At 53.4% G+C, this 27317-nt stretch overlaps 2 protein-coding genes across 3 annotated transcripts in view; one reads left to right on the top strand and one right to left on the bottom strand.

Moving 5' to 3' along the window:
- The window catches only part of UNC5A (unc-5 netrin receptor A), a 62101-nt gene extending 52816 nt beyond the window's left edge, over positions 1 to 9285 (top strand). Inside the window, exons 6-16 of one of the 2 annotated variants that reach the window (XM_043595065.1) lie at positions 353 to 520; positions 1091 to 1255; positions 2204 to 2392; positions 2494 to 2796; positions 5598 to 5685; positions 5936 to 6104; positions 6260 to 6493; positions 6600 to 6749; positions 6822 to 6986; positions 7662 to 7840; positions 8087 to 9285. In XM_043595065.1, the coding sequence (XP_043451000.1) occupies positions 353 to 520; positions 1091 to 1255; positions 2204 to 2392; positions 2494 to 2796; positions 5598 to 5685; positions 5936 to 6104; positions 6260 to 6493; positions 6600 to 6749; positions 6822 to 6986; positions 7662 to 7840; positions 8087 to 8252 (1976 nt within the window). In that variant the 3' untranslated portion in view covers positions 8253 to 9285. The remainder of the gene's footprint in view (positions 1 to 352; positions 521 to 1090; positions 1256 to 2203; positions 2393 to 2493; positions 2797 to 5597; positions 5686 to 5935; positions 6105 to 6259; positions 6494 to 6599; positions 6750 to 6821; positions 6987 to 7661; positions 7841 to 8086) is intronic. The other variant, XM_043595147.1, reaches the window with a different exon arrangement.
- HK3 (hexokinase 3) lies at positions 9256 to 26283 on the bottom strand. Its single transcript, XM_043594947.1, has 19 exons — positions 25843 to 26283; positions 22108 to 22229; positions 19206 to 19368; positions 18848 to 19002; positions 18642 to 18761; positions 18457 to 18552; positions 17437 to 17536; positions 17172 to 17355; positions 16570 to 16725; positions 16191 to 16424; positions 15517 to 15812; positions 15266 to 15405; positions 15067 to 15186; positions 12560 to 12655; positions 12276 to 12375; positions 10322 to 10505; positions 10067 to 10222; positions 9666 to 9899; positions 9256 to 9578 (listed from the first exon to the last, which is right to left on the bottom strand). Exons 1-19 carry the CDS (start codon positions 25901 to 25903, stop codon positions 9434 to 9436), a joined length of 2862 nt encoding a protein of 953 aa, XP_043450882.1. The 5' UTR covers positions 25904 to 26283; the 3' UTR covers positions 9256 to 9433.
- Positions 26284 to 27317: the final 1034 nt, after the last annotated feature.

Genomic DNA, 27317 nt, shown 5'->3' with positions numbered 1-27317 from the left:
TACAGCCCATGCTCCTGTGTCCCAGGTATGGGAAGTACAATGTTCCAGGCACCCTAGGAGCAGGCAGAAGGGGCGGGTGCAGGAGTTGCCTGCATGAAAGACTGGGCCAGGGCTGGCTGCCCTGAGTGCTTGCAGAACCTGCTGGGAGAAGGGGCTGTGGAGAGGATACTGCCAGGCCCTGGGGGCCGGTGAGCACAAGCATGGGCTCCCCTCCAGGGCTTCTTCACCAGCACAGCCACAGTCCGCCCATTTCCAGCTTACAGCCCCTCTGCCCTCCTGCCCTGGCCCCTGGGCCAGTGTGTCTGAGGAAGCCCCCCCGCTCCCTGACCCCAGTCCTTCTCTGTCCGGCCAGTGAACGGTGGGTGGTCGACGTGGACCGAGTGGTCCGTCTGCAGCGCCAGCTGTGGGCGCGGCTGGCAGAAACGGAGCCGGAGCTGCACCAACCCGGCGCCTCTCAACGGGGGTGCCTTCTGTGAGGGGCAGAATGTCCAGAAAACAGCCTGCGCCACCCTGTGCCCAGGTACCAGCGGCCGCCACCTCCCGCATCGCTCCTCACCACGCCATCTCCGTGCCCTGGCTCCATTGTGCCCACCAGCCTGCCCCCCATGGCTCCATCCCACCCGCCCACACGCAAGGCCAGGCTCAGTCCAAGGCTGGGATGGGGTTTAGTGTGATCGGAAGCAGGGCTTGGTCTGTGTCCAGGCTAGGCCTTGGCAGAGGGGCTGAGTCACAGAGGCTGAGGTACGATCAGGACAGGTACAGACAGTGTGGGGCAGGGGCAGGGCACCGCCTGAGGCTACAGACCACCTATGCCTGGAATCAGAGGGTCATCGTGGGACCAAGTACCCTTGCTGCCCCAGGGCCAGGACGGCCCCATAGTGTGGATAGAGCAAAGCAGGCCCGGCATCATCGTGCCTCCTGTCATTAGCATGCGTCATCCAGGCCAGCTGGACACCAGAGGGTGTGCTCCTTACCACAGCATCGCACCTAGGTCTGGATGCCTAGCAGGGCCGCACTGGCAAACTGCCCAGGCTGGCTGCCCAGGCTAACTGCACCATCTCCTCTGTGTTCGTGTCTGTCTCTCATCTAGTCGATGGCAGCTGGAGCCCGTGGAGCAAGTGGTCGGCCTGTGGGCTCGACTGCACCCACTGGCGGAGTCGTGAGTGTTCTGACCCAGCTCCCCGCAATGGAGGCGAGGAGTGCCGGGGCGCTGACCTGGACACCCGAAATTGTACCAGCGACCTCTGCGTGCACAGTGAGTCCTCTCTGCCCCAGGAGTCCTCTTGAGTTTGCCAGGATTGGCCCTGATCAGCCCCCCTGCCACAGGCTGTATCCCCTTCTCCAAAGTTTAGGACCCTCGGGAACTCCCCATCCCTAACACACCCTAATACCTCTCTCACCTCTCATGAAACATGCATACGTGTGAACCTTTACCATGTACACCATGCCCCTGGATCCCCCTCCTCTCCTGCAGCTTCACCTCCACATGGTTCCCCAAGTGCACACAGAAGTCCTTTGGGGACACCAGGCTTGTGAGGCCTGTTAATTACAAGGCCGTAACTAACAATTAAAGATCTCTGTTGGATTTTTTTCTCTAGAACACACCCTCCCCCATTCTTTCAATTAAAAACCTAATTATCTGTGTCAATTCCTTTCTGATGGACATTTCTTCTATTATGCAAAGCCCTTCTAAAATCAATATAAGCTTCCTCCAGGCAGTCAATCACCCCCTCCCCAGCCCTGCCTCAGGCCTGGGGAGGCAGACAAGAAGAAGAGCCCCAGCACCACTGCTTCTGGCCCAGGGACATGGCTAGGAACCAGATTGGCAGACGGCCCCCCCCCCCAAGAAGCAGATCCCCTACTTTGGGGATCCCAGGAGCTTCTGTTCAGCCCAGCAGCCCATTGGGGCTGTCCAGGGAAGTATCTTTTCCCCTCCTCCATCCTTCAGTAGCAGCAACCTCAGACCAAATGGAGCAGTGAGAGATGTGATTTGCCCAGAGTGACAGAGCATGGTGGTGGCAGGCAGATGCAGGACTGAGATGCACACATGCTGACTCCATGCTCCCTGCCACCCGTATCCCCAGCCCTGCTAGTGCTGATGCCCAAGGAGTGAGCGCCTCATCCTCCTGGGGTGTAGACCACTGACCTCTCCTTCCCGGCCTGCTGCACCCTGCCCCTCCCAAGGCCACACTCTTTCCCGCAGCTGCTTCCGGGCCCGAGGACGTGGCCCTCTACGTGGGCCTAATTGCTGTGGCTGTGTGCCTCCTCCTGCTGCTGCTCGTCCTCATCCTTGTTTATTGCCGCAAGAAGGAAGGGCTAGACTCAGATGTGGCTGACTCGTCCATACTCACCTCAGGCTTCCAGCCTGTCAGCATCAAGCCCAGCAAAGCAGGTGGGGTGCCCCTTGCCCCTACTCCTGCCGGGCCCGCACACCAAGAGCTGCCCAAGAGATCACCTCAGTGCCACTCACTGAGTCTGTCTTTACCCTTGCAGACAATCCCCACCTGCTCACCATCCAGCCAGACCTCAGCACCACCACCACCACCTGCCAGGGCAGTCTGTGTCCCCGGCAGGACGGGCCAAGCCCCAAGTTCCAGCTCGCCAATGGGCACCTGCTCAGCCCGCTGGGTGGTGGGCGCCACACGCTGCACCACAGCTCACCCACCTCTGAGGCCGAGGACTTCGTCTCCCGCCTCTCTACCCAGAACTACTTCCGCTCCCTGCCCCGCGGCACCAGCAACATGACTTATGGGACCTTCAACTTCCTCGGGGGACGGCTGATGATCCCTAATACAGGTGGGAAGGACCCCAGAGTGCCCCGGGGAACTCTAAAAGGCAAGACTAGCCTTTGTGTCTCTCCTGGAGGAGGATGGGACAGCTCTGATGTTCTTCCTGTGCTGCTCAGCCTCATCCCAAGTGCTGAGCCAGGCCAGCAAGGAAAGGGGATAGAGTTTTGGAGAGGATCCAGTCGCAGCTGGCAGTAGGGCTGACACTGAGGCCATGGCCTGAGTGTTTCCCTTCTGTTACCTAAGGGACAGGACTTCTGTCCATTCATTTCCACAGTCAGCCAGCCTGTGTGTGCTGGACTCTACGTTGGACGCTGGGCCCAGAGGTAGGACAGGTGCCAGCCCCAAGGAGCTGGCAAACTAGTGGAGAGATGGCAGACCACAAACACCTGAACATGGCATCCCCCACCCACCACCTCGCGGAAACCCCTCTTGATAGAGAATCCACAGATCCCTTCCATAGTCATCCTTTTTTAAAGATTTTCAGTAATCTCTACTGAAGACCTTTTGAGGAAGCACAGCAGCCTCTGATGTTCCCACCTTGAAATTTTCTATCCCCTCAGCTGAGATGACCCCACATGCCCCTGATTTTCTTGCCCCTCTCCAGCTGCTCCTGGTGCCTGTTCCCTGAATGTAGGTGTTCCTGAGAGCTCCCTCCTGGCACCCTCTCGCCGAGCAGTTGCGCCTACTCCATGGCTTTAATCGCCATGTCTGTGCAGATCACTCCCACTCCTCCAGCCCCAGCCACATTTCTCCTGGGCGACAGAATCATACACCCAGCTGCCTCCTGGGCAGCTCCATCTGGATGTCTCACAGCACCTCAGATTCCTGATGCCTAAAACAGCACTGTCTCCCACCCTCCCCCAGAACTTCCTGCTTCCTGGCTTTCCCCACCTCAGGGACAGCAAAGTCAAGTGGCTCAAGCCAGAAACTGGAGGTCACCGTGACTTCCTGGTCTTTTTCACTTGTCCCCCCTCACCTCCACAACAGCTTTAGTCAGTCACACACCAATTCCATCATTCTTCCTCCTCAAATGTTTCTGCATCCTCCTGGCTCTCCTCCCTACTGCCTTTTCGGGCTCAGGCCACCACACCTACCTCAAGCATTCACCCAATGACACAAGACTTAATCATGTCCCTCCCCTTCTCCAACTGCTTTGGGGGCTTCACAGTGCCCCCCACAAAGCCCACATGACACAGCCACAGTGTTCTGTCCCCTGCCAGCCAGCTACAGTGGCCCCTACCCTCCTATGCACTCTTTTCCTGCACATGGCAGTCATGGTGGGCTCTCAGAACTCCAAGCACACCATGCTGCCCTTTGCACACACAGATCCCTCTGCCCCCATTCACTGACTCATCTGCTACTTCTCATTCAGGTCTTGGCCTGGCAGCTCTCCCTCTCTGTGCCTCATGTCCTCCTCACGGGGCTGCTAGGATGATGAGGTGAGATGGTCCATGTCAAGCTCTTAGGATAGGCACAGTGGGCACTCAGTGACCATCAGCCTCTCATTTCCCCTGGGGCAGGGGGGCTGCTGCTCCTCCCTGCTCTCCCCTAGCACCCTTAACCACCATCCACTTGTGTTTCTACCCATGGGGCTGATGCCTCATGAGAGCAGGGCCCATGGTTTTCCCTCACTGCCTCAAGTACTCAACATTAGCATTCATTGAATGAGTGTGCAAGTGTGTATACCTCTGCCACAGAGAGCATTCATATGTGGATCTCTGGAACTGCCACCAACACTGGCAGCCAGTAGCAGGAGGCAGCACAGAGCTGATGAAGGGAGCAGTAGCTGTAAATATGCCATCTCCTGGGCTTCAGTTTCGGGAAGTAGTGATATTCCAAGTAGCCCATCTCAGAGTTACCCACTCGGAGCATAAATGTAAGCTTTTGGACTTGGTGGGATAAAGTCGTAGAATTCCTTCTCTTCCCTGGTCACTAGCCTCTGAAGCCCCTTCTGATGTAGGGACTCCCTGCCCTAAAAGAACAGGAAGGTGAAGTAGGACCACCCTTTGCCATCCCCCAGAGGAACTCTGCAGCTCCTGTCCCATTGTGCCTCCCCTGGAACCACTCCTCACTGAGCAGGCACTTTTGATGCTGCCCAGCAAGACCCTGCTATGGAAGTGAATCAGCCAGACAGAAGGATGTGTGTGCAAAGGCTCCCAAACCAGGGAAGGCTACCTAAGGACCCAAGTTGTTAAAGGCCCCGGCCCCATCTGTAGGGGCCACTGCCAAATGAGGAGCAAAGTCATGGTGGCCGAGAATGGCTATCCCCAAAGATGGCCAGGGCCGATGGAGAGGAGGAAAGCTTGAGCAGAGCAGGAGGGCAGGGCATCTAGGCAGAGGAGTGCTCAGGAAAGTGGCTCCAGAATGGCCAAGTATATGGCACAGGCTGTGCTGAAGAAGCTGCTGGAAAGGCAATTGGGGTCATAGGTGAAGGGTCTTAAATGCCAGGTCAGGGAGCTGGACCTTATACTGGAGGCAGGGAAGGTTTTAAGCAGGGAGTGCCCTGGTCCCACCCAGTGCCTTTTGGGTGATGGGTCAGGTAGGTATAGCATACCTGACACATTTTGTTCCAGAGTTTTCTGTGCCCAGGCTAACTAAGTATGCTTGTCCCACCTGAGTTCTCTCAGCCTCTCTTGGGGCCAGTAGGACTCATGGACAGCCTGGCAGTGCCTATGGCACCTCTGTCCCCTAGGCCAGGCTGACACCGGTCAGTTCTCAAAGGGAGGCTCTGGTAGAGGCTGGCAGAGTGGGGTGTTTGGTGTCTTTGCAGCCCTGGTAAACCCCAGCCCTCCTCCCACTTTGTCACAGGGATCAGCCTCCTCATCCCCCCAGATGCCATACCCCGAGGAAAGATCTACGAGATCTACCTCACGCTGCACAAGCCGGAGGACGTGAGGTGTGGGCGCGGGCCCTGCTGCTGGGGCTGGGCGGGTTCTGCCCTCTGCCTTCAGTTACCATGACGCCCCTTGCCCACCCACTGTCAGACTTGGTCTGGCATAGCCATAGGGAGGGCAAGGAAGAACTGCCCATATAAGCTCCACCCAGCTCTGGGGCCACCAACCTGGGGTGCCGCTACCCTGCCCCAGCCAACGCCCAAGACAGCCCACTGATGCTTTTCCCTCCGCACCCATATTTCCCCACTTGAGGTTGCCCCTAGCTGGCTGCCAGACCCTGCTGAGTCCCATCGTTAGCTGCGGGCCCCCTGGAGTCCTGCTCACCCGGCCCGTCATCCTCGCCATGGACCACTGTGGGGAGCCCTGCCCGGAGAGCTGGAGCCTGCGCCTCAAAAAGCAGTCCTGTGAGGGCAGCTGGGAGGTGAGCAGGAACGGCCCTGAGCCCACCCACCTGAGCACGGGGCTCAGCGTGGAGCCTGGGCTTCCTATCTGGCCCTCGAGCCACCCTCTCCCCAGTCTGGCTGCTCCTCAGAGTTGTAGCTGGCCATGAGCTGACCCATCGGGCCCTGCCTGCAGGATGTGCTGCACCTGGGTGAGGAGGCACCCTCCCACCTCTACTACTGCCAGCTGGAGGCCGGCGCCTGCTATGTCTTCACCGAGCAGCTGGGCCGCTTTGCCCTGGTGGGAGAGGCCCTCAGCGTGGCCGCGACCAAGCGCCTCAAGCTGCTCCTGTTTGCCCCCGTGGCCTGCACCTCCCTTGAATACAACATCCGAGTCTACTGCCTACATGATACCCACGACGCACTCAAGGTACCACATGCCCCCACCCTGCCACGGGGAGGTCCTCTGGGAGGGGTGGCAGTGGGGAGGGTGCTCCGGGCCCCAGGCTCAGCTGACAACCTGGGGCGCGCCGCAGGAGGTGGTACAGCTGGAGAAGCAGCTGGGAGGACAGCTGATCCAGGAACCTCGAGTCCTTCACTTCAAGGACAGTTACCACAACCTACGCTTGTCCATCCACGATGTGCCCAGCTCCCTGTGGAAGAGCAAGCTCCTCGTCAGCTACCAGGTAAGGGCGCTCAGGGTGCCTGGAGTGGGCACACCCGATGCCGGGCACGCCTGACGCAGCCTGTCTTCTCAGGAGATCCCCTTCTATCACATCTGGAATGGCACGCAGCAGTACCTGCACTGCACCTTCACCTTGGAGCGCGTCAGCCCCAGCACCAGTGATCTGGCCTGCAAGGTGTGGGTGTGGCAGGTGGAAGGCGATGGGCAGAGCTTCAATATCAACTTCAACATCACCAAGGTGGGCAGAAGGGGGCGTCAGCACTGCTGAAATGTGCCCTCACCCCCACCCCCCTTCTCACTGGGCCTACCCTGCCACCAAGCCCACCTCCTCCTAGAAACTGCTTAGCAGCTTCCTCCAAGTCTCCAGGGAGAGAGGTGCAGATGCAGACGGACAGATGCAGACAGATGCAATCACAATCTGACATGGGGTAGAGATGGAAGAAGATGTGGGAGCAGCAGGAGGGATAGACAGAGCCACCTAGGGGCCCTGGGGCTTCCAGGAGGAGGAACTTTGTACAGTGCCTTGAAGGATGAGTAAGAGACAGGCAGCAATGAGTGAAAAGGGGCAGTGGGAACTGAGTGTGGAGGACAAAGGCAGTGAGAAGAGTTCAGTGAGTTCTGAGTGGTCAGTAGAGGTGACCTGGGGAAGAGTGATGGGGAGAGAGGAGGAGAATGAGGCTAGACAGCTCTCCTGCTTACTGGCTGTGTGACTTTGGATAGGTCACCATACCTCTGAGGCTTGGGACCCTCTAAACTCTGGTGTGAGCAGGGCCCTGGCACACCAGGGGTGCCCAGGAAATTGCCCATGCTGCCCCTATGCTCTGAGGTGGTCTGGATACTCCCCCAGCTGGAGGTGGCAGTGGGCCTGGGCCATGAATGTTCTAAGAGGCACCTCCACCCCTCCTTCCCCTAGGACACGAGATTTGCTGAGCTGCTGGCTCTGGAGAGTGAAGGGGGGGTCCCAGCCCTAGTGGGCCCCAGTGCCTTCAAGATCCCCTTCCTCATTCGGCAGAAGATCATTACCAGCCTTGACCCACCCTGTAGCCGTGGTGCCGACTGGCGGACTCTGGCGCAGAAACTCCACCTGGACAGGTGGGTGGGAGATGGGCAAGGAGGGGCTACAAAGGCCACCTGCAGTCCATCCTGGTGGGATAGGATGGGTGGGGTGGACAGGAAGCTCTGTGGGCCTTGCACCCCATCCACCAGCACCCAGGGTGGTCGGTGCACTTGGTCGAGGGGAGGTCCTGCCCTTGGGTGGGCTGAGGGACAGGAGGGTACAGCCTGGGGTAAGGCAGGGCGCTGACTGGCTCCTGTCCCCCCTCCCCACCCCCTCCACAGCCATCTCAGCTTCTTTGCCTCCAAGCCCAGCCCCACAGCCATGATCCTCAACCTGTGGGAGGCGCGGCACTTCCCCAACGGCAACCTCAGCCAGCTGGCTGCAGCAGTAGCCGGACTGGGCCAGCCAGACGCTGGCCTCTTCACGGTGTCAGAGGCGGAGTGCTGAGGCCAGCCAGGCCTACAACGCCTACACTCTCACCAGCTTTGGCACCCACCAGGGACGGACAGATGCCAGACGGGGCCCTTCCCCCGTGCTCAGGGGGAGCTGTGTGGACAGGCCCCCTCCTGGCAGACACTGTCCCTTAACACTGGCCCTTCAGACCCTGCCTACACTTCTGCCCCTCCAAGGCCTGCCTGGCCAGGCTGGCACTGCCACCTGCTCTGACCATGCCCTGGCCTCTGGGGCCCACCCAGGGTGGACAGTGCCTAGAGCCCAAGCCAGGCCCAGCCCATCTGTGTGTGTGTATGTGCGTGTGATGCTACCTCTCCTCCTGCCCCTGGCCAGGAGGCCGCATACACACGGGCATGCGCGCACATGCTGGGCTCGGGACATGGCCCCCAGAGCTCCTGCCTGAGCTGGACCTTATGCAAACATTTCTGTGCCTGCCAGGTAGGGGCACATCTGAGGGGCCTGGCTTCAAGCCTGTTAGATTGAGGGCCACAGCTGGACAAGGGGCGGCCCCTGGGTTCAGGCACACGACCACCGCACGGGCATGTGCCCATGCATGTCTCGTGTTCTCATCTCACATACTCCCCCTCTCACACACACACACACACACACACACGCTCATCTCATGCTGTACACCTGGAGGCCACTCACGTCTCTCACACCCAGTATCAGTCCACATCTGCCTCTCACATGCTGCCCTTCTCCCACCCACCCAGGGACACCCAATGGCTCCTCCCTGATCCTCCCCCTACCCCCAGCCTGGAGGAGCCCTGCCCAACAGGGCATGTGAATATGCAATGGGAGTCCCGGGCTGGACAATGGCAAGTGTGCGTGCCGTGGCGTGCCCGCTCCTGGGGCTGGCCGGTTCCCCCATGCGGGGTCTGTTGTGTGAAGCTCGTGCCCTGACTCTGTCTTAAGTGCATTCGTGCACTTACACTTGGCCTTATGTACACAGCCTTGCCCGGCCGCCGGGGTGCGTAGGGATTTTAGCGGACGTGAATGTAAATAAATTATATATATATATTGCTAACCCAAGTGCTACTTCTCTCTGAGAAAGCCAGAGATCAAGGCTAGTGGCCACAGAATGGCCACATTTGGGCTATTCTGGGAGTCCTGGGTAGCTGGGGACAGGTAGGACCTGGGCCCTGGTCCAGCAAGGGTAGTTCCTGGAGACTTCTTCAAACATGGTCCATCTGGGCAAGGCGACAGGCAACCGCAGTGACCAGGGCTGCACCTTTGCCAGACCCATCTTCTGACTGCAGGAAGGTGACCGCACAGCGAGGGGCTAGCTCCCTGACTGTGGCTGCCACCAGGCCGGAGAAGCTGTGAAGGAGAGGGGCTGAGGTAAGACCAGGCCAGCCAGACCCCAGCCAGCCATGCCTCCCTGCTCAGCCCAGCACCCAGACTCACTGGGGGTGCAGCTTGTAGAGGGTCCCATCCACCCCCACGGATACAGTCAACTCTTCTAGGCCCCGGTTCTCACGGATCTTCTCCACCACAGCAGCCACACCCGCCCCACAGAGCTGGGCAGCCCGCTGAGACACAGCCTGGCACACCTCCAGAACCATCAGGGCATCATCTGAGGTCAGGGGCAGTCCCAGATCCTCCAGGATGGCTCGGACCTGCCTCAGAGCCAGGCTGTCACTGAGGAAAGAAAGGAAGAAAGAGCACAGAGAGCCAGAGTCCTGCATTAGCTTTCCCACCTCATGACATCTCCATCCTCTGGAATGGACCTCCCACCAACCAAAGTTTTACCCAAAGCGGATAGATTCCTTTGGGAGGTGAAAGGAGGCAATGCAGGCCTCAGGTACCTTTCAATCTCAGAGAGAAACTTGGTCTTGAAGATGTCCCTGGTCTGAAGGCGCTGGGTCTGCTGGCCCCGGAAGAGAACTCCAAGGCTGGTCAAATGCAAGAGAATGTGGCGGACGATCTCCCCAAGGTACATGCCACTGATCATCTTCTCAAAACTGCAAGAAAGCATAGGTGCACAAAGGTCAGGAGACCCCATCTGCTACCATAACCAGTGCCAGCCACCACCAGCCACCTCTTTCCAACCCAGCCCATACCTCTGCTTGCCAGGGTTGATGGATGCCTGGTCCACATTTGCATCAAAGCAGGTTCTGAGCAAGCCCAGAGAGCCATCATCCCCAAAGGCTCCCCACTCCATATTGATGCACATGTGGCCTGAATCCCCAGCCACACTTGCCACATTCCGAAGTTCCTCCATGTAGCAGGCATTAGTGCCAGTTCCTGCAGAGAGGCCAGACAGGGTGGAAGCCATTTACTGACATGGATAAGACTCCTCTGAACCCTTCCCAGACTGACATGGCAAAATTTGGGTTCATGTCTTACCTCTCCATTTCCCCACACTCACAACCTGTGCCAGATCCTGATATGCCTTCCTTCCTGACATTCCTTCTGAAGACCCTGGAGCATCAAGGCCTCTGGGCCTCCACTACTTTCCGTACAAGCACCACCATCACTGTATCTTCCATGCTACCCCAGACCACCCCTGGGAGATATGTGAGGGAGCCTCCCAACCCCTGCTGCCTGCAACTGAGAGGCCCAATCTCCCTACACTGGCTTTCCACATCTTTAGTGAAACCAGCCGGTTCTGGCTGGGAACCGGGGACATAGGAATCAAGACATGAGGAGCCCTACAGTGGCCAAAGGTTGGGCAGTAAGCAGCTAACTCTGATAGTGCCTGTATGTACCCAGGTAGAAGTGCAAATAAGAGCATCATGGGAGCCTTAAGCACCGCTGAGTCTTCCTGCCTAGAGGGTCAGGAAAAGCTACAGAGAGGAAATGATGTTTGGATTTTACCTTAAAGCCAAGAAGCACAGAAAGGAAAGGCATTCTAGGCAGAGGGCATACTCTGGGTAAAGACATCCCCTCCCTCTCCCCCAATACATGGTCAGCTCTAGGCAGGTGGTCTCCTTGTCAGCCCCACCTGGAATTCCTCTGACTAGATGTTTATTCACATACCAATCTGGGCACACCTCTCCTGAGCATCTCTCCATGCTAGGTTCTATTTTCAAGAAGCTCCCAATTTAAAGGAGGCTACTACATACCTCCTTCTCTGGGAGACTACCCAAAGAGCTGTGGGAGCCCTCCTCCCCTGCCTAGACAACCCTCTCTCTTCAAGTCCCATTCATGTTGGGATCACTTCCTTTCTGATCTTGGCCTTGTCACCCTGATGTGTAGAGTCCGATTAAGCTCTCTCTGACTGCCACATGCTGTTCTGGGCTCAATTCCCACTAAATGGTCAGTTTGTTTGTTTTAAAGTTTGTTTGTTTGTTTGTTTGTTTTTTCATTTAAGTAATCTCTACACCCCACATGGGACTTTAACTCACGATCCTGAGATCAAGAGTGACATGCTCCTCTGACAGCCAGCCAGGCACCCCATGGTCAGTTTTGAGAAGACAGGTATTTCCCCTGTCTTTATGTGGTTTCCTGACCTTTCATCCAGGCCCTATCTGGCCAGAGGAGAAATGCTTAATAAAGACTTAGGATCTTGGACTACCTGAAGGACCCCCACAGCTCATTCTGTGTCCTCCACCCACAGCCTCTACTCAGTTCCAAGCACTGTATATGTACCATGAGCTAAGCATTGTCCCACACTTTGTTGCCTCTTGTTTCATCCTCATGACCCTTGAGACAGGCATTATCTCCATTTTAGAAGGAAACTGAGTCTCTGGTGATTTGGCCAAGGTCATACAGATAGAAGTGGCAGAGCTAGTATTTCCACCCAAATCTGTATGACTCTAAAGCTCAGAGTCATTTAACTGAAGGGCAAACTGAGGCTCAGAGAGCTTAAATGACTGTGAATCAGTAGCTGAGCTGGGCTAAACAACCAAAGTTTAGACACCCAGTCCAAATGAGTGTTGCAGGGCCTAGTTGGGTCAGGCAGGAAAGATGCCACATCCCCAAGACCAGGGGAGTGTCCAACCTGAGGAATCAACAGGAAGCAATGAATTAACACCAGGCAATAGGAGCACAAAAAAGCAGGGCCCTCCTCACCAACGATGAGGCCGACCTCACAACGGGGATCCTCATAGCCACAGGACATCATGGTCCCCACCGTGTCATTGACAATGGCAACCACATTCAGCTTCACTGCCTGCACACAAAAGGATGCTGCTAGTTGCTGGGCAACGTGGTCGTCACGGCAACCAGCGCTGGACCCAAAGGTCTCTACTGCAGAGAGCCACCCACTCCACCCCCCTGGGTCAGGAAGCAAGGGACCCTTTGCTCCCTTCAAGGCCTGCCACAGCCCCAAGCATCCCTAGAGGCAGACTCCTCACCTGTTTTCGCCCAATGGCTTCCCGCAGCAGACACACAACATCTTGGCCCTCACAGTCTGATGCATTGAAACCCTTTGTCCAGTTTAGGAGGATGCCCTAGGGTGGGACCAAGGTGGGGCAGGAAGGTGAAGGCCCCTTGGAATCTCACTCACCCTCCCCAAAGCCTGCATCCCATCAGAAGCATACGATTTCCCCTCTCCCCAAACAGGATCCCATACCCACTCTGCCATATGGTTGAAGGCCTTGCCCTCTGCCCCTCCTAACTCTCCAGGGGCCTTCCTGTGTAAAGAAAGCTATTAATAACCATCTGACCTATGTCTTCTATTATTAGTGCCAGAATGCTCAGATGGTCTGAGAGTCTGGATGTTTTAAGACGGCTGCCCAGAAGGAACGGCCCTTCATAATTGGGTTAGGAATGAACCGAGCTGATAAAATGAGTGCTATGTATGAGAAGAGGGAGGACACAGAAGGCTCAGGGGTCCAAATGACAGAAAATTCTGCTCTTTCAGAAAGAACTAGCAAGAGTCACTTGAGATGAAGGAAATTGAGGAATTAGGGATAGAGCCGTGTCCATAGCAGATACACTTGTGTGTTCCAGATATGAGTGCAGGACAAATGGAAAAGCCAGAATCCAGACACCTAGGCAGAATGGGAGGAGACAAGACAGATAGGCCTTTATTGTGAGAAATTGGCCTTAAATTGTGAACTTAGTGATGGGCTTGGCAGCGTAGAACTATTCATTTCTAAGTGTGCTTCCTCTGAGGGTGGGGGCAGGAGGAGTTAGCCTACTGCTGTTAGAAAATGGCAGCTCTGCCCAAAGTATGAGCATGCAGAGCAGCTATGAAAATCTTTGGGGCAGGAGATTTTAGAACTATTAACCGACATTTCCCCCAACAATATTTCCTTTTATCCTTTTTCCTATATAACCACAGCCAGACTGTTCTATGCTCATTGTATTGAAACCAGAAACCAGAGAGTGAGAGGGCAAATGAGGAGGAGGGTTAATGTGGGGAAGACAGATCATTAGTAGCAGCAAAACTTCCCTGCTCCCAGACAAGAGAAAGACCCCTGGTCTGGGGAAGGGGTGCTGGGTGTGAGGGACTGAAGTTTTGGAGTTTCCTGAGAAAGGTGTCCTATGCCTCTTCCTGGGCCATTCCCCTGTGTGGGAAGGGAGGAGACAGTAGAGATTGGAGTGACCTGACAGCAGAGGAGGTCTCTGTCCTCCTTCCCCTTGGAGGGGAAGGTGAGTCGTCAAGGAAGCTGTCAAGAACCAAGACAGGAAGTAGCAGAGAGTCCACATAGCTGGGGTCTGGGCATCTCCTGACTTCCCCGAGTGTCTGCACGTACACAACAAAGGATGCTGTGCAGTTGGGAGCAACCCCTACCTGGGGAAGGAGGTCCCCAAATTGATTATCATTAAGTTATCACTCCTCAAAAGAATGTGGGCTCAACACAGAAATTAAGTTCAGTTCTAGAAAATGAATAGGACCTCGTTTGTTGTTGCATGCCTGATTTTGCATCCTGAGTCCCACCTTCTTCTCACACCTTACAAGGAATAATCAAACGGTGCCAGGGTGCTTAGCCTAGAGTGGAGGAGACCAGCAGACAGACAGTGCTGAATGCTCAATTCCAAAGGGCCATTGTGTGAAAGAAAGCAAAATACAGAGGCAGATGTCTGAGAGAGGTCAGAGCTGGAGCAGAGGTGAAACCTGCACAAAGGCTGGGTGGAGAAGAGAAAGCAGAGCTTTTTCAGTGAGCGCAGGTGTGGAAGAATGTGGTGGGCAACTTTAGGGGCAGCAAGCTCCTGATCACAGGAGGCTTTCTGGCAGAAGTTGGGGTTGCTGAGGAGGAGACTCCTGGGAACTTGGACCAGAGGCCTGGGAGGAGCTGTCTCCATGACAGGCCTCAGATGTATGCACTGAGAAGTCCAGCATTCTTGTTGAAGGACATGCAGAGGTGGATGCTTAGTGGGTGCTGTGTCTAGTTCTGTGCTGCTCTGCCATTCCAGTCAGGCACCCAACACCAAGCCAGGGCACAGCAAGGCCAGGAAGGGGAGACATTCAAAGAAACTGGACAACACAGCCGCTTGAAATACAGGAACAAATGCTCTTCCCTGCAGGTCCCCTAGATTGGTACACCAGGGCTGTGGGGGAGACAGTCAGTGTGTCCCCTCATCAGCGCTGATCTGGGCCTACACTGCTCCCGAGTGCCCAGACCTAACCTGGCTCCACTTTCCTGCCCATTGGCAGCCCCCAGGGGTATCCATGCTCTTTTCCACCTCAGGCCTCTTTATAGCCCTAGATTCCAGGCCACACCTCCTCCACCTGCACGCACCATATCCAGGGAAACTGGGACTAAGTGCTGGCCCAGCACAGCAGTGCTTCTGCCCACCCCTAGCTCCAGCCCAGGATACCTGAAGCCCTCTCCCAGGTCTCCTGCCCATTTCGTGAAGGGGATGAGGGTGAAAAGCCCTTGGGGATGGTTTCTCCTGGCCCTCCCTCCCTCACCTGATCCAGGCCAAGCTGCCTGCATGGGAAGGAGAAGGTGAAACCCAGGGGGAGGCTCTGCCCACTCAGGCCTTGCTTCTGCTGGAAGTCCACAATGCAGTCCACAATGTGGTCGAAGAGCTGAGATACGGGGCAAGTCAGAGGGTGGTCCCATCCTGGCTCTTCCCCATTCTTGACATCAGGTCCAAGCTGTGAGTACCTGCTGTCCAGAGCCCTGGGCCACACACTCTGGGATGGAGTAGACCTGGCTGGTGATCTGCACACCTCCTGCAGTTACACGTACCAGGAGGACCCGGAAGTTGGTGCCCCCAAGGTCCAGGGCCAGGAAGTCCCCACGCTCTGTGGGACAGAGACCCTCAGTGCCAGGACAAAGCTGGTGGTTCGACTTCAGCACATGCTATGACCTCCAGGAACCCATTACCCAGCCCCACACTTAGGCCAGGTCCTCACCACTGCCATCAGGCGTGGCCCGTACATAAGTGGGGAGCATTCGGAGGGATGAGGCCTCCCCTTGGAGCCCCTTGGCCATGGCCTCCTGCATCTGTGCCTGCACTGCTGCCAGCTGTTCACGGTTCAACCGGAATGGTGCCAGGGTCTCTTCCAGCAGGCGTCGGTGAGCAGCCAGGCGGGCAGCCACAGCAGTCACCATTGCCACGCCCCGGCCGCCCCCGTCCACAGAGGGAATGAAGGAGACGTCACATTCAGGGACCAGGAGCATCACGGTCTCCTGCAGGATGCTGAGGAAACTACACAGACACATAGCAAGCATACCTGGCTTGGCACCTGAACCTGAACCCCACCCAGGGCTTGCTGAAGCCCTGAGCCCCATCACTCCAGATCCCTTCAATTCTAAATCCATCTGTGAACCAACCATATGCTCAGTGTCTCCAGTGCTCCCAGTGCCCCCAGAGACCCCTCCCTTGCACACCCAAAAAGAAGCATCTTTTCTCTCCCGTGACTTCCTCTGGCTTCCCTTAGTCCCCATCTGACCTCACTCTGCTTGAGTGCCACTTGTACCCACTGCCTGGCACCCATGCTACCACAGAGTGCCCTCTGGGTCTCTATGGAAAACACACACATGTTCTTGCTACCTGCTCACACAGGATTGTGTGTTTTTCCCATACCTGGGATGTCGCTCAAACACTCGGCCTCCAGTAGCCACAGCGATCTGAAGCATCTGCTGCTCCCGGCTGTGTTGGAGGCGGGAGAGAACAGCAGCCAGGGCAGCAGCACAGAGCCGGGCAGCCCGAGTAAACACGGCTGTGCACACGTACCGCACAAGCTCAGCATCCGAGGCTCCCACGCTCAGGCCCAAGTCCTGCAGGATAGCATGCACACGGGCTGCCCCGGCCAAGGGGCTGGAGGGACACAGCGTACTGGGACTCAATAGCCTGGAAGTTCCCTACCCACCCCCAGCCCCAGAGCTACCTGGGGGACAGAGCATCCTTCCCTCTCCCAAGCCAAAAAGCCCCTTGTCTAAGCCCACTCACTTTCCCTACTTACTCCTCCATCTCAGTCACATGCTCTAGGAGAATGCTGCCTCGGCTCAGCAGGGCAGGGGAGGTGCAGCCGCCAAAGAGGGCTCCTCGCTGGGCCAGGTGAGCCAACACAAGCCTCACCAGTTCACCCAGGTACAAGCCCCCAATCATCTTCTCAAACCTATAGATAGGAAGTATGGCTGGACAGAGCCTTTCTTAAGTCCTCAGCCCACCTGGCCCCACCTCTAAGAGCCCCAAAAGAAGGATCATTTTCTTTAGGGTCCCCGGACTGGAGGTTCTAGAAGCAAATGGCCTTCCAGGAGATAGGTGGGTGTTTATCCAGATTTTGCTGCCCCCTCTGGCTTAAGTTGGGTTCAGAGGGGCTCCTGGAGGGTGGCAGGACCCAAAAGAGGGCAGGGAACACCTGTCAGGAATAAGGGAGGGCTAAGTGTTGAAAACTCTGGGTTCTAGAATCTTAAGCCCTTAATTCTTTGAGCCTGGCCAGGGCCCCCCAGGTTGCAACCTGGAAACCCTATGAGCAAGCAAGAGGGAGGGTCCTGAGTTCAGGGATAGCAGTGAGGAAGGGAGCAGAAGAATGATAAGTTCTAGAGCAGAAGATCAGGCCACCTTTGGGCACCAGGATTCAGGGACTCTCGGTCCAAGGCATGGTCAAATGTGGTCAGCACTGGTCCCAGAGCTTCATCATCGCCGAAGGAGCCCCACTCAACGCTGACGCAGACACGACCCCGGTCCTCATCCAGCACCGCCACATGCCTTGCCTCCTCCATGTAACATGCATTGGTGCCAGTGTCTGGCAGGGATGACTCCATCAGGACCTGCCCATCAGGTAGCTGTGCCCTCTACCCATCATCACAAATGGCCCACGGCTCACCTACAACAAGCCCGACCTCACAAGGCCCAACCCCTGGCTCGCAGCCCATCATGGTGCCCACTGTGTCATTCACCACGGCAACCACATCGATGCTGTAGGCCTGGACAATGGAGAGGGCAGAGGTCAGGGCTCTACCTATGTAGGTAGAGTGGGGAACCGGGGGGATGGGCAAGCCTAGGGCCTTGGTTTGACGGAGGGGTCCTGGCTTTTATGGAGGTTCTCAGAGTCCATGAAATATGTGTGCTCATGCCCACACATATATTCTAGGCCATCCCACCTAGAGGATTTTCCTCCCATTCCACACTTCCCCTTGGCTCTTCCACCCCCAGCTCGGGTCCTGGGACTCTCAAAGGCTTCAACCTCAGCCATCACCCCCAGAACACCAGCGCTCCCCACAGGACCAAGATGAGGGTGAGCAAGCATGGCATCTGGAAAACTGCACTGTTGGCACCTGGCTTGCTCATCCTCATCTTGGCCTGACTCCCCAAGCCTGCTCCTCCCAGCCCTGACTACCATCCACTAGCACCACTGTATTTAGTCACATGAATTCAGATCCACCTTTCTCAGGCATCCAGGCTTTTGCACATACTCTTCTCTGAAACAAGACCTTCCACCCCAGGCCTAGCTTATACACCTGGAGAATTCCTCCTTCAAATCCCTGCCCAGGTCCTGGTGTACCTTTCCCAGTGCTACCGAAGTCATTGGAACCACCTCCTTGACAGGGACAATCTTTTGTCAAAATGCTTTCCCACTAGACTGTGAAGTCCTTGAGGACAGGGTCAAGTCTTTTCATCCTTGTTTTCTCCTACAGTCCTAAAAATTTTTTGACCTTTCCTAGCCTCAGCCTCCTTACCTATAAAATGGGAATGGTAGCAACATTCACCCCAGAGTTAAACTGGATAAAGGATATAAACAGAAAAGGAAAGCAGGCCTTCCCAGGAGCACAGGCACAGCCTATGTATGCTGGGCCCAGGCCCAGGCCACACAAGCTGCCCTCCCATTGCCCTTGCCTCTACTCACCCCCTGCCTCTTGATGGCATCTCGTAGTAACTGGACCACGTCGTGGCCTTCCACACCACTGCACCTAAAACCTTTGGTCCAGGAAATGAGGGTGCTCTGGGGGCAGGAAAGCTGGGTCACTCCCCAGCAACCTTCATAGGGTTGTGGTTCCTCCACCCAATGTTCCCATGCCCACTCTGCCTCACCCTGTCCAGTCCTGTCTGGTGACAAGGGAAGGAGAAGCTGAACCCAAGCTGCAGATCCTGAGTGCTCACAGGGAATGCATCCAGGAACTCAGACAGGCAGTGGGCAGCAAAGTCAAAGAGCTGTGGAACAGGTTGGGGGCTCAGATCTGCCCACCAGAGCCCTGGCCACCCAGCCAAGCCCCAGAGACTGGGCAGTGACCTCTCACCTGCTGACCAGGACCCAGCATCACCTCTGGGGGGATCACAAACTCCTGGCTCCGGGGCTCCATCCTGTGTCCTTCAGTGCCCATCAGGGTCACCCACAGAACACGCAGTGAGGCCCCTGTGGCCCCCAGCTCCAGCACCAAAAAATCTCCTTGCTCTGGGGCAGAAAGGTCACAGAAAGGCATGAGCTGGCAAGACAAGCCCTCTGCCTCCCAGAAACATCCCCAAGGACTGTAAAGTCTCATTAAGAGAGCTTAGAGTTGGGAACCTTAATGGGAAGAGGGATAAGGAACTTCTCCCTTCCCCAGATCAGAACATTCTCCCCAGGCCTGCCCACCCATCTTAGTCTATGTCACCCACCAGTGCCATGTGGGGTGGACCCCACATATGTGGGCAGCATCCGGACAGCGGAAGCAGGGCTGGCCTGCCCCCCTAGTGCCTGCTCCATAGAGCCCAGGAGGCTGGTTTGGATCTGCTGCAGCTGTGTCTGTGTTACCTTGAATTGCTGTAGGCATTCCAGCACCTGGGGAGAAACAGGCTAACATCTGGGCAAGAGCCCTGTTAACCTAGCCAAGCTCTCTCACTCCAATCAGGACTGTCCTGCCTGGCTCACACCTCCTCTTCTTGCCAGTACAGACCAGCACCTCCCTTGACTTTCCCAGAAGCTGACTAGAGCCCTTCCTGAGCTCTTTCTGAGCCTTGCTGGTCTCCCCAACACCTGCTCAGCCCCACTCCTCACCTCTTCACATCCCTTGGCTCTCTTTTATAGCCTGCAGCTTACACTACATTCCTGCATTCTTAGAAGGTTCCTTCTTAGAGGGGAGACCCACACACTTCCTCCTCCTGCTCCATTCTCTGGTAGCTCCTTCTCAGATCCCTGTGTCCCCTGCCCCTTCCGCTTCTTTGAATTCAGGGTTAAGTGAGGCCTCTCTCCTGTCGTACCCCTGACTCACTCTGGCTCCCCAGTACCCAGAGGTGAGCTGCTCAGTGAATTGTCATTGAATGTGCAAATGAACAAAATGTGTGAATGAATCTCAAGTTCAGGTTCTTAATCCATTTGACTCTGGAACCTAAGTAAGCCCGGCCCAGGAAAATTTGGAGGCTACACCATGGAGGACAATTGGCCATCATCATCAGCCATCAGTCAGCCATCCTTCCCACAGACATCAATAGAGCCCCTACTACATGCCCAACACTATTCTAAGCACTATATGTTGCATAACCAGCTGAGTTCTGTTCTTGTGAAGCTCAGATTTCAGCACAGATGCAGAAAATAAGCAAATAAACATATATTCTGGTAGAAATGGTAGATTTTTTTTTTAAGGCAGGAATAGAAGTTTGAGAGTGACCAGGGGAGGAAGAGGTATTTTTGGATATTGGTCTGGGAAGTTCTCCCTGAGGAGGTGACCTAAATGAAGGAAGGGAACAAGCCATTTGAAGATCTGGAGAAGAGGATAAAGGGATTTTCTTCAGAGTGAGGGGATGAATTGGGGGGAAGGCTGGGCTAGGGATGAATCAAAGTGATGGGAGGGGTAGGCAGGCAAAAAGCAGAGAATAGGACACCCCAGGTTCTTCTCCATCAGGCTACTGTGGGGGAGTTTAAGAGGACCCCAGTACCTCATCTGTATGTGGAAACCTCCCCCAGATGACTCTCTGGCCTGTCCTTCAAAGAGACACCAGCAGCCCTTCTAGGTTTGCTGGAGAGTCCCAACCTGTGACTCTATTTTCTAGTCTCCTGGGCTGAGCCTTTCCCAGGTCCTCACCACCTGTCCCACAGTAATTCCATTCCAGTGCCCCACGCTGGACCCATATCTGTAAAGTAACCACCAGGCATATGAATAAGGAGGCAGGGAGAGCCAAGGAGGAAAGGATGTTCAGTGAGGGAGATGCAGGCGAGTTGCTCCCACCTCTGCTTAAGAAGAGAATGGAAAACAGATTCCTAAGGAGGCAAATGATCCTACCTGGAGTGCCAGATGTTCAGTTCCGTGTTTACATTATAGGGGATGCTTCTAGCAGCCATGTACACTGGGAGGGGTTGTTCGTGTGTTACAAATGATGAAACTGAAGGTCAGAGAGGGATAGTCATCTGCGTAACCCAAGCAGCTATTAAGGGACAGAGTGGGATTTGAGCCCAGAACTGACCGAAGGGGGGTTTCCATATGAACGTGAAACCTTATAAAAACTAGCAATTTCACCTCAAAAGAACTCAAAGCTGATGAAGGTTGCAGTGAAGAAACTCCAAAGGACGAGAAAACTTACATCTGAGTCCTTGTTCTGCCACTTCCTGGCTGTGTGGCCCTGGAATATGGCCAAGAGAATAATAATACTCAGAAGGCCTGAGTCCCCCATGCCAGGGGCCATGTCATTGCTCACTTCTGTGGCCCAGCCATGAGTTGTGTACTAGGGAAACGTTGATAGCATGGTCTGGAGCAGAGACTGGACAAAGGTGAAGTGGGAGCATGAAATACAGTGAGGGGTAATGCCCTCACAGTTTAGGCAACAAGCCAAGTCCAGCAGATGTCAGAATAAGCTAGAAAACTAAAGAAACTGCAGGGAAAAATTCAAGAACCCTTTCACGGAGGCCTCCTCTGTGCAGGTCCTTTATCTCCATTAGTTCGCTTAATCCTCCAAGGGGGTGGGAGGATTAGACTTTATTTTCCTTCATTTTACTGATGAGGAAACAGACTAACAGATATGAAATGACTTACACAAGTGTTTCCTGCTTGATGGTGTGATATGCAAGGGTTTCTAAATCTTGGTCAAGATGACAGAAAAGAAGGGTGCCTGAGTGGCTTGGTTAGTTAAGTGTCTGACTCTTGGTTTCAGCTTGGGTAATGATCTATGGTTTGTGAGTTTGAGCTCTGAGTCCAGCTCTGCTTGCAATTCTCTCTATACCCCTCTCGCTGCCCCTCCCCCACTTGCTCTCTCTGTCTTTGTCTCTCTCAAAATAAATAAACTTAAAAAAAAAAACAGATGATAGAAAAGAGAAACTCAGTCTGAGCTAACCTGAGGCTTATGGACTATGCTGCAGAATAACCTCTACGTTGAGTTCAGCCCTGCAATCAACTCTGTGTGCCTGATTGCAGTGGCCATGTTGAAGGGAGGGAGACATGCAGGAGTAACTAAAGAAATAGAAGAAGGAAGTGCCTTAAGAATGCAACTTTCTACCAGAAAACCGCAAGATGGTCCTTTCTAGACTATGCCAACCCATCAGGGCAGGGACAGCGCCTTACAGCAGAGAGAAACCCCGTGCTGCACTTACCAGCTCAGAGCTGTCTGAGGGGCAAGGCAAGCCCTTCTGGGAGCAGCTAGGAACTCCTTCCCTTTGCTGCAACCCTACTGCCCCAATGGATTCCATGTGTTTCCACAATGGGGGGCGGCCACCTATAGAAGGAAAAGGACAGTCCTCATGAACCACACACTCTGCAAACCCTCAGAGGCCATGGACCTTAACTTTCTTCCTTCTTAAGGGGTCTGGGAAGAAAGCTGTGTGCAGAGCTCAGAACCTCTGACCATCAACGGATCCTTTGGCAATCAACCAGAAGGCCTTCATTTTCCAGAAGCATGTATATTAACAGAGCATTAGGAAGACTGATTTCTAATCCCAATGCCATTTATTCATTCTGTCACTTATTTACATTTACAATTCCTGATGGCTACTGTGCCAAATGTTGGGGTACAAAGGAGATGTAGCCTTTGGCCTCAGGGATTTCAGAACCTTACCAACAATCATAATACAGTTGACATGGGCAGTAACAGACATGGACCTGCTACTGTGCTTGGGATTTCAGGGATGTTCCAGAGGTTTGGAACAAAGGGTGTGAGGTAAGGAGGGGCCAAAGACTTGCTGGAGAAGCAGGCAGGCTGGACTAAGAATGGCCTTTATGCCTAGCTAAGGCATGCAGATTTCATCTTTTTTTTTTTAAGTTTATTTTAATAAAGAGAAAGAGAGGTGAGTGGAGGAGGGGCAGAGAGAGGGAGAGAGAGAGAATCCCAAGCAGGCTCTGCACTGTCAGCACAGAGCCCAATGTGGAGCTCAGTCTCACGAACCGTGAGGTCATGACCTGAGCCCAAATCAAGAGTTGGACACTTAACCAACTAAGCCACCCAGGTGCCCAGCAAACTTCATCTTGAAGGGAGATCTAAACAGGGATGGGTTCGCGCTTTAGAAAGGGGTTCCACTAGTGGCACAACTTCGGGCAGGTCATTTCTGACTTCTTTGAAATTCAGTTTTTTCATCTGTAAAATGGGAGGAAATATCTACCATCTACCTTCACAAGGTTCTTGTAAGAATTAAATGGAGTAAGACTTAGAAAATGCTTTGAGGGGCGCCTGGGTGGCTCAATCAGTTAAGCATCTGAATTTAGCTAAGGTCATGATCTAACGGTTTGTGAGTTCAAGTCCTGCATTGGGCTCTGTGCTGACAGCTTGGAGCCTGGAGTATGCTTTGGATTCTGTGTCTCCCTCTCTCTGCCCCTCTCCCAGTCACGCTCTGTCTCTCTCAAAAATAAGTACACATTAAAATAAATAAATAAATAAATAAATAAATAAATAAATAAATAAAGTTAGTTTTGGGATTTTTTTGTCCTTCAGGAAATTTAATGTGTAACACAAACATCAGCTCATGGGTGGGTTTTGGAAGTATAGTGATGCAGAATGGAAACAGCCCTGTGCTCAGAGTCGAGGACCCAGCTCTTCACAAAGCAGCAGCACCAGGTCTCTAATCTGGAGGCCTAATTTTCTTCATCTGCCAAATGGGGACCAATATATGTCAAAGGGCTATGTGGCGCAAATGAAATAATGAGAGCAAAAGAACCTTGCTCAGGGTGTGCCTTCAGATTTATTTAGATGAATCTGAATTGAAACTCTATGAGCCTCAATCTCCTCTTCTATGACAGGACAAAAATTCAGTTCTTGTGAGGATTAAAGGAGTTAATGAATCTGCACACTGTAAAGGAGTTAATGAATTTGCACACTGTAAAGGACTGTAGAGATGTTTGGTACTTTGCTAATTCAAGCTAGAGGTGGTATTGGTGTTCCAAGAAGTTCCCAAGGGAGCTTTTGGTGATTCAGGTGCCTTTCAGGGTTAAGAAAAAGGGAAAATGCAGTGGAGGCCCCAAGATGAGCAGAAGGTATCTGTCCACTGAATTACTCTACCTCTCTTCCTATAACAGCAAAACTTCAGGAAAGATACTTTTCCATCCCTGCAACCCCTCCCCATCTTCCACCCCCATGATGCCCATGAATTTGCCCTCCTACTGATCACCTAGGATCTCCTGACTGCCCAATCCCAACCTTTTCCTCAGTCCCCACCCTTACTGTCCTCTCTCAGTCATGCAAAGCCATGAGCATTCTTTTCACTGTAAAATTCTCTTGTCCCTTGGCTTTGACAGCCAGTCTTTCCTGGGCCTCCTTCCTGAGTCTCTCATAGTCTTCATAACTTCTTCTCTCCTCTCCCCTTAAACAACACCCCCCTCTCCTAGTTTCTGGCCATAGCCCTCTTCCCCACACTCCCTTTGTATCATCTGCAAGGTTTGATTGAGGCCTATGTGCAAGGGCTCCTAAATCTACCCCTGTCCTGAACCAAATCCCAAATTCTAATGGTCTGTTAGACATTACTGTCCAGATGATAGAGAGGCTCCTCAAACTCAATAGTCAAAGACACATTCATTTTCTCCTTCACTTTTCCCTATGAAACTTTTCCTGTCCTCCACATTGGCTGGAGGCATTAAGGTTGCTCACTCTCACAACTATTCAGGTGCCTGTCTACATCCTTGACCCTCACTTCCTCTATGCAATCAGGTCTTACGCTGAAAGAGCTAAAAATGGAAAGAGTTCTCCCATGTATCCCCTCCTTCTGGTTCCCACTGCCATTGCCCCAGACCCTATTCCCATCTGATTATTCCAACAACCTCCTGATACTTCTGCTCCAATTTGTATATCTCCCTGCCCTACCAACTACCAACATATCACCAGACTATGCAAAAATGCCATTTCCCAGCCCTATCTCCCTTAAGGAGGTAAACCTTCACATTTTGATGTTCCCACTGCAGGAAAAAAAAAAAAAAGTCTAAAACTCTTTATCACAGCATTGCAGGCCCCAAGCTTCCTCTCTTCCTACTCCCACTCATAGTCCAGCCACACTTACTACAAGCTTCACCCTGTCTCCTGCTGTCCAGCCTTCATTCATGGTATTCCTTGACTCTGGAAGTACTGTGTCTGAGTCATTTACATCTTCAGCCCAGCACAAGATTTGGCATAGGTAGGTGCTAATACAGCTTTGAAAAATTTGGGGGTTGGGGGTGGGGTCCTTATTTGGAGAACTAAGAAATGAGTTTCTAACAAATTTCCTCAAAGTAACATATACCTAATTTCCAAAATCTGTCAAATGGGAATGTTAACTCCACGTATGTTACAAGTTTGTTTCAAGAATAAAATGGGATAGCTAAGGCAATTATAATCTTAGTAAAGGGCCAAGGGTTACACACGGGGTGAGCTTTCACTCCCCTTTTGAGGCTCAGCTAACTCAAACATTCATTCACTCACTCCTAGCTAATTCAATCATATATTTACTCTCTTACTCATTCACTCTTCTGTTTGATATCTATTCCATATTTCTACATGCCAAAGACTGTAAATATTCCCCTCAATAAATCTCAGTGTTTACACTCCCAGTAAATGTATCCCTGTTTGTCTCTTCCAGCTGAGCCCAGTGGGGAGGGACATTTCTTCCACATCCCTAGATTCCCAGAACCCAGCCAGGGTCTGCACATGTTTGAGTAACTGTTGGCCTCTTAGCTTAACTCAGCTGAATCAGCTACATGAGGTGAGACTTCCTTCTGAAAAGTATCCACGGATCCCTGCCAAGGATGGGAGCTACCACTGAGGACATCTGGCTTAGTCGTTCCAGCCTCCACTCCCCTAGCATGGGCCAAGCTGGAGAGATGAGGGCAAGGGACTGGGGCTAAAGCAAGCAGGAATTAGAAGAGGCTCTTACCTGGGAGAAGCAGTTGGTCACTTTCCTCGGGCGTCAGCTCTTCTCTCTCAATGTGAGGCATCCCACTGAACTGTGAAATGAAACTCACAAGTCACCTGAGTTGTAATGTCCCACCCTCTTCCTTGGCCACCACTAACTGAACATCAGTTAATTCAGGAAGGTGCACTTCCTTCTGAGTCTGCCTTAAGAGAAGCCCAGCACAGGCAGGGCTATGGTGCAAACTTAAGCAATATGAAGCAGGAAACTGGAGCCCTGAACTAGGTCAAGGACCCTGGGACATCCCCTCTGTAATGCTGGGAGCTCCGTCCACTTTACAAACACTCAGAGTCTGAGTTTTGAGTTGATGGCTTACCCCTGGAAAGATGGAAGAGCCTAGCATGAGAAATGTACAGTACAATAGACAATTTTCCAAAATGTAGTACTGGGGCATATGGGTGGCTCAGTCAGCTGTGTCAACTCTTGATTTCAGCCTCAGTTGTGATCTCCAGACTCGTGGGATCGAGCCCTCCATTGGGCTCTGCACTGGCAGCATGGAGCCTGCATAGGATTCTTTCTTTCCCCCTCTCTGCCTCTCCCCAACTCACACACACACTCTCTCTCAAAATAAATAAATCAACATTAAAATGTTGAAGTACTAATGTGCAAGAGGCAATGTGGGAACACAAGAGGAAGAGACTAACTCTGTTCTAGAGTGGGCAGGGCAAGTTGAGAAAGCTAAGCCTTGAAGGAAGAATAGCAGTATGCTGGCAGAGGTGATCCTTGACAAAGAGAAGACCATGTACAAAATCACGGAGCACAAGGCACCTTCATGGAATAGGATGCAGCTCCAAAGACCTAAAGAAGATATGTGTAGGTGGGGATATATAATGGGAAAGGTGGCAGCCAGACTGTAGAGTCTATCCTTGAATTGGTAGGCCAAGGGGTGGGTGGGGAGAAAGTAGGTTCATACCTTGGGTCTTCTCTACCAGAAAGGAAATGGGAATCTCAGGCTGCAGTACAGCTGTTGGCCACAAAGCTGTTTTTGCCCAAATTGGTCTTCTTGAATACATAGAACCTTGGGGTATCACTATGACCACTCCTATGGTCTGAATATCTGTATCCCTCCAAATTCTTATGTTGCAAACCTAATGCCCAAGGTGAAGATATGAGATGGGGCCTTTGGAAGATTAGTCATAAGGGCAGAGCCCTAATGAATGGGATCATTGCCCTCATAAAAGAGGCCCTAGAGAGCATCTTTGTCCCTTCTGTCATGAGAGGATATGAGAAGTTGGCACTCTGCAACCTGGAAAAGGGCCCTCACTCAACCATGCTTGATCTGAGACTTCAGTATACAGACTAATAAATTTCTGTTGTTTATATACCAATCTGTGGTATTTTGTTATAGAAGTCTGAACAGGCTAAGACACCCACCAAGACAGGAGACCAGACATACTGCACCAATTTTCATTTCTGAGAAATTGGTAAGCAGAAATTTT

Source organism: Prionailurus bengalensis, chromosome A1 (assembly GCF_016509475.1).
Source record: "Prionailurus bengalensis isolate Pbe53 chromosome A1, Fcat_Pben_1.1_paternal_pri, whole genome shotgun sequence".
NCBI classification, from domain to species: Eukaryota; Metazoa; Chordata; class Mammalia; order Carnivora; family Felidae; genus Prionailurus; species Prionailurus bengalensis.
The sequence above is the reverse complement of the archived record's forward strand: the minus strand, read 5'-3'. Positions and strand labels throughout refer to the sequence as shown.

Bases quoted from the DNA above. Each gene is read 5' to 3' on its own strand.
- HK3 (XM_043594947.1), bottom strand. From the start codon at position 25,903: ATGCCTCACATTGAGAGAGAAGAGCTGACGCCCGAGGAAAGTGACCAA. The intron at 15,187-15,265 runs GTACTCACAGCT...CCCGTATCTCAG, and splicing joins CCCAGGGCTCTGGACAGCAG to CTCTTCGACCACATTGTGGA. The intron at 9,579-9,665 runs GTGAGTCTGGGT...TCTCCTTCACAG, and splicing joins CTCTACAAGCTGCACCCCCA to CTTCTCCGGCCTGGTGGCAG.